The following is a 13531-nucleotide window of genomic DNA, read 5'->3' as shown; positions in this document are numbered from 1 at the left end:
TGCAGAGGGGACACATATATATGTAACGCACATCAATGGAAACTTAGGGTTGAAGGCTTTAGGCATTGGTGATATTTACATGGATATGAATCGTGGTCATTTGACATACGTTCAGGTCTGGTCTGAGCTTGATGAGAAAACGCTTCCTCTTGAAGCTTAATTTGCGCACGTTGGACCAGTTGAAGGCATTGATCTTGGTGTGTCCCTGCAGTGGATGAAAAACACAGAGTGTTTAACATGGAGTGTGACACGCAACACAAATCTGCCTGTTCATCTGATCCTGTCATCAAACATCAGCTCCACATTCCTCTAATACAACTGGCTCTTAATCCCAATAGATCTGTGAACAGAGAAAATGTCCTACACGTCAAAACGGCTGTCATCAAAATGTCACTTCAAAGTGGAACGGCTGAAAAATGGGACGGCTGAAAGAATCTTACATTGTGGCATAACCAAGCTGGTTAATCATTTACTACCAATTTGCTATTCACCTACATCAAACATATAATGAAACATCCTGTGGGTTTCTTAATGAGAAACGGCGGTGTAGAAATGCTCTTGCTCCGTCCAGACCCGTAAAGTAGTACCTGAAAGACCAGGACACCAGTGTGCGCCACGGCCAGGCTCAGCTTGCTGCCCTCGCGGTCCTTGGCAGGGTGTAGTCTAACCCCGTACAGCTCCAGTCTGCGTACCACCTCCAGCAGCTGGTAGTCCGACTCTGCTGGCGTCTGACCCCTACAAGCACACAGAGAGCAGTCTGGGTCAAGGATACCGTTCCAAATGGCTCACTATTCTCTATTTAGTGTACTATTTTAGACCAGGCCCCTTGGCACTAAATAGGGAATAGGGTTTTGGGACACGGTCTGATACAAGTCTCTCATAAGTTTCAGAATCAAGGCAAGGTGGAGTTGAGGTGGGTTGCGTCAGAATTCCAGGGGTCCACAAACAGTTACATTTGACTTCCATTTTGGACTTCTGAACATGACTGCTCTTAACGAAAAATGTTACTTTAAATTTGAATAATATCTTCCACTAAAATACTGCAATTGAGGTGAGAGACCAGGCCACAAGTCACTATTTTCCCGCAGTCAGCTGACACCACCGAGGTCTGGGTAGAAACGAAGCTGCATAGTGACTCCCTTCCCTAATTCTTATCTGTGAAAAAGTTGTCCTGTTTCCTGTGGGCTGTAGTTCATTCTAGATGTAACTCTGAGCATGGCTCCCTGCCAGGAAAACTGTGGTTACTGTTATCAGCTAAAAATACAGAAAAAGAACAAGTCAGGGAGGGCAGTCAAATCCAACGGAGCTCCTTTCATCTTGTCAGCTGCCTGGTGAGAACCCATCTCTGCTGTGACACCAGTGTAGTGTGGAGGACTGGGGGTGACACCAGTGTAGTGTGGAGGACTGGGGGTGACACCAGTGTACCGTGGAGGACTGGGGGTGACACCAGTGTACCGTGGAGGACTGGGGGTGACACCAGTGTAGTGTGGAGGACTGGGGGTGACACCAGTGTAGTGTGGAGGACTGGGGGTGACACCAGTGTAGTGTGGAGGACTGGGGGTGACATCTATGTAGTGTGGAGGACTGGGGTGACATCTAGTGTAGTGTGGAGGACTGGGGGTGACACCAGTGTAGTGTGGAGGACTGGGGTGACATCTATGTAGTGTGGAGGAGTGTAGTTGTGGAGGACTGGGGGTGACATCTGTGTAGTGTGGAGGACTGGGGGTGACACCAGTGTAGTGTGGAGGACTGGGGTGACAGTGTGGAGGACTGGGGGTGACATCTATGTAGTGTGGAGGACTGGGGTGACATGTAGTGTGGAGGACTGGGGGTGACATCTGTGTAGTGTGGAGGACTGGGGGTGACATCTATGTAGTGTGGAGGACTGGGGGTGACATCTATGTAGTGTGGAGGACTGGGGGTGACAGTTGTGTGGAGGATGGGGTGACATCTATGTAGTGTAGGACGCCAGGGTAGTGTGGAGGTTCGAGTTGGAGGACTGGGGGGACCACCCAGTGTGGAGGACTGGGGTGAGAATGTATGGAGGACTGGGGGTGACATCATGACTGTAAGTGGAGGACTGGGGTGACTTTGGATGGAGGACTGGGGGTGACGTCTGCTAAATGGGGGTGCATATATTATTATATTATTATTATAGTGTAGTGTGGAGGACTGGGGGTGACATCAGTGTAGTGTGGAGGACTGGGGTGACACCAGTGTAGTGTGGAGGACTGGGGGTGACACTGTGTAGTGTGGAGGACTGGGGGTGACACCAGTGTAGTGTGGAGGACTGGGGTGACACCAGTGTAGTGTGGAGGACTGGGGGTGACACCAGTGTAGTGTGGAGGACCAGTGTAGTGTGGAGGGGGGTGACATCCAGTGTAGTGTGGAGGACTGGGGTGACATCTGTGTAGTGTGGAGGACTGGGGTGACATCTGTGTAGTGTGGAGGACTGGGGTGACACCAGTGTAGTGTGGAGGACTGGGGGTGACACCAGTGTAGTGTGGAGGACTGGGGTGACACCAGTGTAGTGTGGAGGACTGGGGGTGACACCAGTGTAGTGTGGAGGACTGGGGGTGACATCTGTGTAGTGTGGAGGACTGGGGGTGACACCAGTGTAGTGTGGAGGACTGGGGGTGACACCAGTGTAGTGTGGAGGACTGGGGGTGACATCTGTGTAGTGTGGAGGACTGGGGGTGACACCAGTGTAGTGTGGAGGACTGGGGGTGACATCAGTGTAGTGTGGAGGACTGGGGGTGACACCAGTGTAGTGTGGAGGACTGGGGGTGACACCAGTGTAGTGTGGAGGACTGGGGGTGACATCTGTGTAGTGTGGAGGACTGGGGGTGACACCAGTGTAGTGTGGAGGACTGGGGGTGACATCTAGTGTGGAGGACTGGGGTGACATCCAGTGTAGTGTGGAGGACTGGGGTGACATCTGTGTAGTGTGGAGGACTGGGGGTGGAGGACTGGAGGGGGGTGACACAGTGTAGTGTGGAGGACTGGGGGTGACATCTGTGTAGTGTGGAGGACCAGTGTAGTGTGGAGGACTGGGGTGTGGAGGACTGGGGGTGACATCTGTGTAGTGTGGAGGACTGGGGGTGACACCAGTGTAGTGTGGAGGACTGGGGGTGACATCTGTGTAGTGTGGAGGACTGGGGGTGACACCAGTGTAGTGTGGAGGACTGGGGGTGACATCTGTGTAGTGTGGAGGACTGGGGTGACATCTATGTAGTGTGGAGGACTGGGGGTGACATCTATGTAGTGTGGAGGACTGGGGGTGACACCAGTGTAGTGTGGAGGACTGGGGGTGACACCAGTGTACCGTGGAGGACTGGGGGTGACACCAGTGTAGTGTGGAGGACTGGGGGTGACACCAGTGTAGTGTGGAGGACTGGGGGTGACACCAGTGTAGTGTGGAGGACTGGGGTGACATCTGTGTAGTGTGGAGGACTGGGGTGACATCTATGTAGTGTGGAGGAGGACTGGAGGACTGGGGGTGGGTGACATCTGTGTAGTGTGGAGGACTGGGGGTGACACCAGTGTAGTGTGGAGGACTGGGGTGACATCTGTGTAGTGTGGAGGACTGGGGGTGACACCAGTGTAGTGTGGAGGACTGGGGGTGACACCAGTGTGACACCAGTGTAGTGTGGAGGACTGGGGTGACACCAGTGTAGTGTGGAGGACTGGGGGTGACACCAGTGTAGTGTGGAGGACTGGGGGTGACACCAGTGTGACCAGTGTAGTGTGGAGGACTGGGGTGACACCAGTGTACCGTGGAGGACTGGGGTGACACCAGTGTAGTGTGGAGGACTGGAGGACTGGGGTGACACCAGTGTAGTGTGGAGGACTGGGGTGACACCAGTGTAGTGTGGAGGACTGGGGTGACATCTGTGTAGTGTGGAGGACTGGGGGTGACACCAGTGTAGTGTGGAGGACTGGGGGTGACATCTGTGTAGTGTGGAGGACTGGGGGTGACATCAGTGTAGTGTGGAGGACTGGGGGTGACATCTGTGTAGTGTGGAGGACTGGGGGTGACACCAGTGTACCGTGGAGGACTGGGGGTGACATCTGTGTAGTGTGGAGGACTGGGGGTGACATCTGTGTAGTGTGGAGGACTGGGGGTGACACCAGTGTAGTGTGGAGGACTGGGGTGACACCAGTGTACCGTGGAGGACTGGGGTGACACAGTGTACCGTGGAGGTGTGACACGTGGAGGACTGGGGGTGACACCAGTGTAGTGTGGAGGACTGGGGTGACACCAGTGTAGTGTGGAGGACTGGGGTGACATCTGTGTAGTGTGGAGGACTGGGGGTGACACCAGTGTGGTGTGGAGGACTGGAGGGGGGTGACAGCTGTGTAGTGTGGAGGACTGGGGGTGACACCAGTGTACCGTGGAGGACTGGGGGTGACATCTGTGTAGTGTGGAGGACTGGGGGTGACATCTGTGTAGTGTGGAGGACTGGGGGTGACACCAGTGTACCGTGGAGGACTGGGGGTGACACCAGTGTACCGTGGAGGACTGGGGGTGACACCAGTGTAGTGTGGAGGACTGGGGGTGACACCAGTGTAGTGTGGAGGACTGGGGGTGACACCAGTGTACCGTGGAGGACTGGGGGTGACACCAGTGTACCGTGGAGGACTGGGGGTGACACCAGTGTACCGTGGAGGACTGGGGGTGACATCTGTGTAGTGTGGAGGACTGGGGGTGACACCAGTGTAGTGTGGAGGACTGGGGGTGACATCTGTGTAGTGTGGAGGACTGGGGGTGACACCAGTGTAGTGTGGAGGACTGGGGGTGACACCAGTGTAGTGTGGAGGACTGGGGGTGACACCAGTGTAGTGTGGAGGACTGGGGGTGACATCTGTGTAGTGTGGAGGACTGGGGGTGACACCAGTGTAGTGTGGAGGACTGGGGGTGACATCTGTGTAGTGTGGAGGACTGGGGGTGACACCAGTGTAGTGTGGAGGAATGGGGTTGACACCAGTGTACCGTGGAGGAATGGGGGTAAGGAAAGGGTTGGCCATGTGATCCTGACCTGCTGCATCAATGAGGAAGGCACTAAAGGGATTGTGGGATATGTTCTCCAAGGAGGGCGGAACTAGCTAATTAGGAAACGGATAATCGAAAGAAATCCTGGAAGAAGGAGAAGAATGAGTCAGAGCTGCCATTTCCCTTGTTGCCAACCTGTTCAGTGACAAGGGTTTAACAAAGAAAAGCAATTTCTCTGCTGAAATCTGGTGTGTTGCTCATTAGGCTGTGGTCCAGGTAGATCCCAGACCTTTCTGGGGACCCATGTAGTTTTTCTGATAAAGCAGACATTGACACGTTCACCTCCAGGCCCTAACCACTCAACCAGTCCAGGGGGCTTTGCCGAGTCTTAACATGATAAAGAAAACCATTCAGTTAACACACTGAAACAAAGAACACTGTTAGGTCAGTGGGGAGCTTCCTGACTTCGTTACCTGGGTAGAAAACATTCCCTTGGGATGTGTACGTATGAGGTCTTTATCTACCTTGTCCTGTTCAGAGGCCTGCTTCCAGAGCTGTCACATCAGTTATAGAGGAGCTACTCACCCATTATTGGAGTGAAACTCCATGATCTTGTCCATCAGAGCCATCTGGTCAGGAATGTAGCTGTTGTTGAGGAGGTGCTGCCGACTGTGACTCTCCTCAAAGTCCCCGATCTCAGCTGGAGAACAAAGGGTTCAAGTTAGGACATTGCATTACATTGTGTTCAGTGTGTAAAGGATCTACACCACTGCTGGTTGATACAAAAAAAAATGCAGATTTGCATATATCCCTAAACAGAATAGATTAGAATAGATTCATCCTCATCCATGCCTCTTCCCTCTCTTCGGTTACACTCTGACAGCTCCCTCTAGCATTAGAGTCCAGTCTGAGGAACAGATGGCTTTTTCAAAAAAGCTCTCTCTCAGTGTCTTCCCACATTTCATTAATTCAGAGAAAGACAAAAGAAAAAGCAATCCATGGCAATGCGCTGATTCTCAATTTGGGATGCTGCACCACATCCTGTTTGACACAGTTTGAAGGAGGTTCTGTTTTCCTACAAAAGTATATGGTCTATTGGCTCTGTGATCCTATAGGCTGTGTGAAGACACAGGGAAAGTAACAGTGCGACAGACGTACACTGGATAATATGGGAGACCAGCAGGGCCGCGCTACTGTCGTTGCAGGTCAGACGTCCACAGGCAAGGTCATGCTTGATCTGCAGGGCGAAGAGGTACCTGGACAAGACGGGACAAAAGAGAAAGGCTAGAACAGAGTGGACGGGATGACCGTCTGTGGTTAACATCCAAACCTGTCAGGCGACAACACAGGAGGGAGGAACAACAGAGGAACCACTCGTAGGTCAGGTCGTCCATACAGGGACATATTGCAGCATGAAAACAAAGACAATTGGATTACAGAGCAACATCATCATAGCAGGACGAGTGTCTTTACCCCATCCAACATCATCTGTTACACCCTTCTTTACCCCCATGCCTTTTGCACCATATAGATGCCCATCTGTTATTGACTAATTGTTTACTCCATGTGTAACTCTTCTTTACTGGGCTTTATCTTGGCCAGGGCGTTATCAGCCTACCCACGAGTAAATATACATCATAAAAACATGAGTCCAATGGTAACAACCAGGATCACACGAAGGTGCTACGTTAAAAACATGAGTCCAATGGTAACAACCAGGATCACACGAAGGTGCTACGTTAAAAACATGAGTCCAATGGTAACAACCAGGATCACACGAAGGTGCTACGTTAAAAACATGAGTCCAATGGTAACAACCAGGATCACACGAAGGTGCTACGTTAAAAACATGAGTCCAATGGTAACAACCAGGATCACACGAAGGTGCTACGTTAAAAACATGGCAGGCGTAAAACATGGATGACATGAATTAAATGGCCGAGGCAGAAATATCTCATCTGTGGGAGGCTGGAACACATCGGTCACTTCTACGTTAGCATTCACATTCTGTGACATCGCAGTCATTTCAACACACAGAACTGACCTGAGAATGACTTACTCTAATGGAAACTGGATAATATAGCTGCTGATAGCCTGCTGTGTGCTGAGCAGTCAGCCTTATATACTGTACCAGTTTATGCACCAGACCATGTCGACAGCTTGTCAGCTGAATACAAAGATATTATTAAAGGCCCAGGACAATAACATTTGAGATTGTTCTGTGTTTTATATACAGGTAACTGCCAAAATAAAGGAAACACTTGAGTAAATGAGGGATACAAAGTATATTGAAAGCAGGTGCTTCCAACAAAGGTGTGGTTCCTGAGTTAATTAAGCAATTACTATCCCATGCTTAGGGTCATGTATAAAATGCCCAGTTGCCAATTATTTTGGCTACCATGACTAGAAGAAGAGATCAGTGAATTCTGACAGAGGGGTCTCAAATGAGCACAGGGGGTTTAAAGGGTGTCTGTCTGTCTGTCTGTCTGTCTGTCTGTCTGTCTGTCTGTCTGTCTGTCTGCCTGTCTGCCTGTCTGCCTGTCTGCCTGTCTGCCTGCCTGTCTGTCTGTCTGTCTGTCTGTCTGTCTGTCTGTCTGTCTGTCTGTCTGTCTGCCTGTCTGCCTGTCTGCCTGTCTGCCTGTCTGTGTCTCAGTCACCAGATCTCAACCTAATTGAACACTTATGGGAGATTCTGGAGAGGCGCCTGAAACGGCGTTTTCCAACACCATCAACAAAACACTGAATTATGGAATTTCTTGTGGAAGAATGGTGACACTGTAGAATCTATGCCAAGCGGCATTAAAGCTGACCTGGCGGCTCGTGGTGGCCCAACACCCTATTAAGACACTTTATCTTGGTGTGTCTTTTATTTTGGCAGTTACCTGGATATTTCCACACTCTGAGGTTGGAATAATATTGTGAAATTGTGAAAATTATGATAATGCCCTTTTAGTGTAAGAGCTGTTTGTTAAGACAGACTGAAATGTCAGCCTGTTTTGGTGGGATGGAATTTTGGCCTGTCTGGTGACATCACCAGGTGGTAAATTAGTTAATAAACCAATAAGAAAGAGAGTTCCAAACCTCTCTGCCAATAACACTAGTTTTCAGTTTTCCCTTCCCCACTCATACCACTTCCAGACAGTCCTAGCTAAATTCTTGCTAGAGAAATTGCATTTAGCTAAGAAGTTATTATTGTTTTCTTTTTTTATAATAAAAAATAACCACAGTAAGGTACTTCATTGTTACCCAGAAAATGATTTGATATTGAGATAAAAACAATTGCATTGGACCTTTAAGCACCTGCTGACGAAGAAACCCTATAGCTGAGCTTTAAGCACCTGCTGATGAGGAAACCCTATAGCTGAGCTTTAAGCACCTGCTGATGAGGAAACCCTATAGCTGAGCTTTAAGCACCTGCTGATGAGGAAACCCTATAGCTGAGCTTTAAGCACCTGCTGATGAGGAAACCCTATAGCTGAGCTTTAAGCACCTGCTGATGAGGAAACCCTATAGCTGAGCAATTCCTCCAGTAGCACCTGCTGATGAGGAAACCCTCAAGACTAGCTGAGCTTTAAGCACCTGCTGAGTCACAGCCAAGAAGATACAGAAACCCTACAGCTGAGCTTTAGGAAGCACCTGCTGATGAGGAAACCCTATAGCTGAGCTTTAAGCACCTGCTGATGAGGAAACCCTATAGCTGAGCTTTAAGCACCTGCTGATGAGGAAACCCTATAGCTGAGCTTTTGTAGACTGAGGGTTTGTCTGAAGTGGCTTCTATCTGTTTAGTCTTACCTGGTCAATTCCTCCAGTAGCTGGGCGTGGTCTGGGGGGAAGAACTTCACCACAAATCTCAAGACTACGTGCTTGGGCCCTGTGGGTGTGAGATAATGGCGTAGTTATAGAGGAGTCACAGCCAAGAAGATACAGAGAACACATTCTAAACACATTATCAGGAGATTCCTATCATAGGATTAGAGAACACATTCTAAACACATTATCAGGAGATTCCTATCATAGAATTAGAGAACACATTCTAAACACATTATCAGGAGATTCCTATCATAGGATTAGAGAACACATTCTAAACACATTATCAGGAGATTCCTATCATAGGATTAGAGAACACATTCTAAACACATTATCAGGAGATTCCTATCATAGGATTAGAGAACACATTCTAAACACATTATCTGGAGATTCCTATCATAGGATTAGAGAACACATTCTAAACACATTATCAGGAGATTCCTATCATAGGATTAGAGAACACATTCTAAACACATTATCTGGAGATTCCTATCATAGGATTAGAGAACACATTCTAAACACATTATCAGGAGATTCCTATCATAGGATTAGAGAACACATTCTAAACACATTATCAGGAGATTCCTATCATAGGATTAGAGAACACATTCTAAACACATTATCAGGAGATTCCTATCATAGGATTAGAGAACACATTCTAAACACATTATCTGGAGATTCCTATCATAGGATTAGAGAACACATTCTAAACACATTATCTGGAGATTTGGAGATTCCTATCATAGGATTAGAGAACACATTATCTGGAGATTTGGAGATTCCTATTATAGGATTAGAGAACACATTCTAAACACATTATCTGGAGATTCCTATCATAGGATTAGAGAACACATTCTAAACACATTATCAGGAGATTCCTATCATAGGATTAGAGAACACATTCTAAACACATTATCAGGAGATTCCTATCATAGAATTAGAGAACACATTCTAAACACATTATCAGGAGATTCCTATCATAGGATTAGAGAACACATTCTAAACACATTATCAGGAGATTCCTATCATAGGATTAGAGAACACATTCTAAACACATTATCAGGAGATTCCTATCATAGGATTAGAGAACACATTCTAAACACATTATCAGGAGATTCCTATCATAGGATTAGAGAACACATTCTAAACACATTATCAGGAGATTCCTATCATAGGATTAGAGAACACATTCTAAACACATTATCAGGAGATTCCTATCATAGGATTAGAGAACACATTCTAAACACATTATCAAGAGATTCCTATCATAGAATTAGAGAACACATTCTAAACACATTATCAGGAGATTCCTATCATAGGATTAGAGAACACATTCTAAACACATTATCAGGAGATTCCTATCATAGAATTAGAGAACACATTCTAAACACATTACCAGGAGATTCCTATCATAGAATTAGAGAACACATTCTAAACACATTATCAGGAGATTCCTATCATAGGATTAGAGAATACATTCTAAACACATTATCTGGAGATTCCTATCATAGGATTAGAGAACACATTCTAAACACATTATCAGGAGATTCCTATCATAGGATTAGAGAACACATTCTAAACACATTATCAGGAGATTCCTATCATAGAATTAGAGAACACATTCTAAACACATTATCTGGAGATTCCTATCATAGGATTAGAGAACACATTCTAAACACATTATCAGGAGATTCCTATCATAGGATTAGAGAACACATTCTAAACACATTATCAGGAGATTCCTATCATAGGATTAGAGAACACATTCTAAACACATTATCTGGAGATTCCTATCATAGGATTAGAGAACACATTCTAAACACATTATCAAGAGATTCCTATCATAGAATTAGAGAACACATTCTAAACACATTATCAGGAGATTCCTATCATAGGATTAGAGAACACATTCTAAACACATTATCTGGAGATTCCTATCATAGGATTAGAGAACACATTCTAAACACATTATCAGGAGATTCCTATCATAGGATTAGAGAACACATTCTAAACACATTATCAGGAGATTCCTATCATAGAATTAGAGAACACATTCTAAACACATTATCAGGAGATTCCTATCATAGGATTAGAGAACACATTCTAAACACATTATCAGGAGATTCCTATCATAGAATTAGGAATTAGAACCGGATCTCTATGATTCCTTTGCTTTTGTCTCACTGACCAATGAGATCATAACAAGCAGTGTACTTGCTCTTATGCACCACAAACCCTTGTTTGTAGATGAGCAAGCCAGTCTTCCATAAGACTTGATGAAAGCTTTATGACTCGAGATGTACAAGTTTTAACAGCCGAGCCTCAGTCTGGAAGATAGATGGTCTCTGTGTGTGAATAAAGATGTAGTTTGGATTCTTAAGCACGACAGATTCGTAACATATCATACAAATTGCAAAGAAATATACACTGAGTGTACAAAACATTAAGGACACCTGCTCTTTCCATGACATGAAAGATATGGTCCCTTATGACGTTACTTGTTAAATCCACTTCAATCAGTGTAGATTAAATAATGATTTTTAAGCCTTGAGACAATTGAGACATGGATTGTGTATGTGTGCCATTCAGAGGATGCCTTTGAACGGGGAATGGTACACTCTTAGAGAAAATGCTTCCAAAAGGATTCTATGCGGAGGGATCGAGTTCTACCAAGAACTGTTTTGATCAGAAGAACCCTTTTTAGAAGACAAGGGTTCTTTGTAAGGCAAAGGGTTCTACCTAGAACCTTGAACATCCTAAGAACCTTTTTTGGAAGAAAGGGTTCTTTGATGATTCTTTGCAAGGCAAGAAGGATTTTTCTGAAGGCAAGATTTCACATTTCCCAACATGCTTTATTTCAGGAAGCTTTTAAGAATTGTTTGTTTTACTGTAACTATCTGTGTTTTTGCATGTAGATTGATTGGTTGAGAAATGTTATGCTACATAAAGATAAACAACATACAGTATTCAAAACTAATCCAATCTATTAGTATGTAGATTTATTCCACCCGTTAACTGAGATGGTTGTTCCAGTTTAGATGATTGAGGAAGTCTCAGTATTCAACCCTCCCTACCCTGGCAGTCAATCTAAATGCAGGTTGTGGGTGATTAACAATTCTACTTGTTGGCTATCCTAATTCTGGTTGGATTCCAATAGGAATTATACCACGTTGCAAGTCAGCATAACGTGACTTGAAGGCCTGATGTGGCCTGTAAACCAGGGGATTCCTAACACCACTGTGTTAAGGAATAACTATGCCCTCAATGAGAGGCCTTATAATGTATTCTCATAAAAAAAATTACATGTTAAAAGGTTAATAAGATAAAATGTTTTTGGTAGAACCCTTCATAGGGGGTTCGAAGAACCCGCCAAAGATAAAAATGGCTCTGGGTAGAAACCATCATAGAGGGTTCTAGGCAGAACCAGTCATAGGGTTCTAGGTAGAGTCATATGCAGGGAGTTCTTTGAAGAACCCTACATAGACAGTTCTTGATAGTAGTACACAATTGGATGACAAGTAGTACACAAATAACGGGTACCACTTTCAAAACTACTAGCTGAAATGATTTTAAAAAGTCCTTTAAGTTTGCTTGGACGAGACAGGGTGTTGAGACTTCCTCTACAACTAAATTAAGTCCCCTAGCTGTCTACTTTCAAAGACATTTCATGTTTCTTTTTAAGGCTTGATTAATTTTCTTCTGTTCAGCAACCATACCACCAGTGTTAGTTGAAGCAAATGAAGCATGAACTGTCCATTGCCAGCCGTGTAAAAGTGTATAATGAAGTCAGCGTACTTACGTCTCAGTTGCTTGACAATAGGCTTTAGGAGGTCTAACCAAACCTGTGAACACAAGGAAAGCATTTAGGAGGTCTAACCAAATCTGTGAACACAAGGAAAGCATTTAGGAGGTCTAACCAAACCTGTGAACACAAGGAAAGCATTTAGGAGGTCTAACCAAACCTGTGAACAAGGAAAGCAAACGCCCCTTTAGTCAGCATAGAGAGATGAATTCAAGGCTTCTACACTAACACATGAAGAAGATACAAGCGAACACCCAGTCCAGAAACAACCCTTAAGGACTGGGTATATTTCTTCACTCACCATCATCTTGTGGTCTTGGTATTCTAGGCCGAAGTAGTCTCCCTCAACGAGGTTCAGGTGGGTACACACCAGGTCAAACAACACCTTGCCTGAGGCTCTTTGCTGTGAAAGACAGAAACATACATGGTAAGTTCGAGAAATACCTGGTGCAGTAGTGAATTACCTATTGACTGTATGGTGGGCTGGCTGGCATTCACTAGCTCAATCACTCAATCACTCAATGATAAATGTGTACTTAGACTATGGATGATATTATCCCTCGGTTTTAAAGACTCATTCTAATGACATTTCACAGAAAATCCCCTCAGTAAAGTCTATCTGCAAGTTTAATCAAGGATCAGCGATCACAAGAGCACATTCAGGACTGGATCTCATCACCTCTTAGGGGCTCCCGAGTGGCGCAGCGGTCTAAGGCACTGCATCTCAGTGTTAAGAGGCTACAGACCCTGGTTTGATCCTGAGCTGTATAACTGTCATTGTAAAATAAGAATTTGTTCTTAACTGACTTGCCTAGTTAAAAATAAAATCCCTCTAGGACTTTGTGGATCAAGAGGAATACCACAGACAAACAGAGACATTTGCAGTAGTGACTGAGTGCAGTATGACTGGGTGCATGGATAGTGGGTGG

General features: G+C 45.7%; 1 protein-coding gene across 15 annotated transcripts in view; it reads right to left on the bottom strand.

Moving 5' to 3' along the window:
• The window catches only part of LOC118386403 (FERM, ARHGEF and pleckstrin domain-containing protein 1-like), a 179514-nt gene that overhangs the window by 91179 nt on the left and 74804 nt on the right, over positions 1-13531 (bottom strand). For all 15 annotated transcript variants that reach the window (XM_052522987.1, XM_052522991.1, XM_052522983.1 and 12 more), the window contains exons 3-9: positions 12904-13005; positions 12600-12642; positions 8786-8864; positions 6152-6249; positions 5579-5693; positions 588-735; positions 110-205 (exon numbers count right to left, since the gene is read on the bottom strand). In XM_052522987.1, the coding sequence (XP_052378947.1) occupies positions 110-205; positions 588-735; positions 5579-5693; positions 6152-6249; positions 8786-8864; positions 12600-12642; positions 12904-13005 (681 nt within the window). The remainder of the gene's footprint in view (positions 1-109; positions 206-587; positions 736-5578; positions 5694-6151; positions 6250-8785; positions 8865-12599; positions 12643-12903; positions 13006-13531) is intronic.

The sequence above is a fragment of the Oncorhynchus keta genome, chromosome 7, assembly GCF_023373465.1.
Source record: "Oncorhynchus keta strain PuntledgeMale-10-30-2019 chromosome 7, Oket_V2, whole genome shotgun sequence".
Classification (NCBI taxonomy): domain Eukaryota; kingdom Metazoa; phylum Chordata; class Actinopteri; order Salmoniformes; family Salmonidae; genus Oncorhynchus; species Oncorhynchus keta.
Note: the sequence above shows the minus strand (reverse complement) of the source record. Positions and strands in the feature narration are given on the sequence as shown.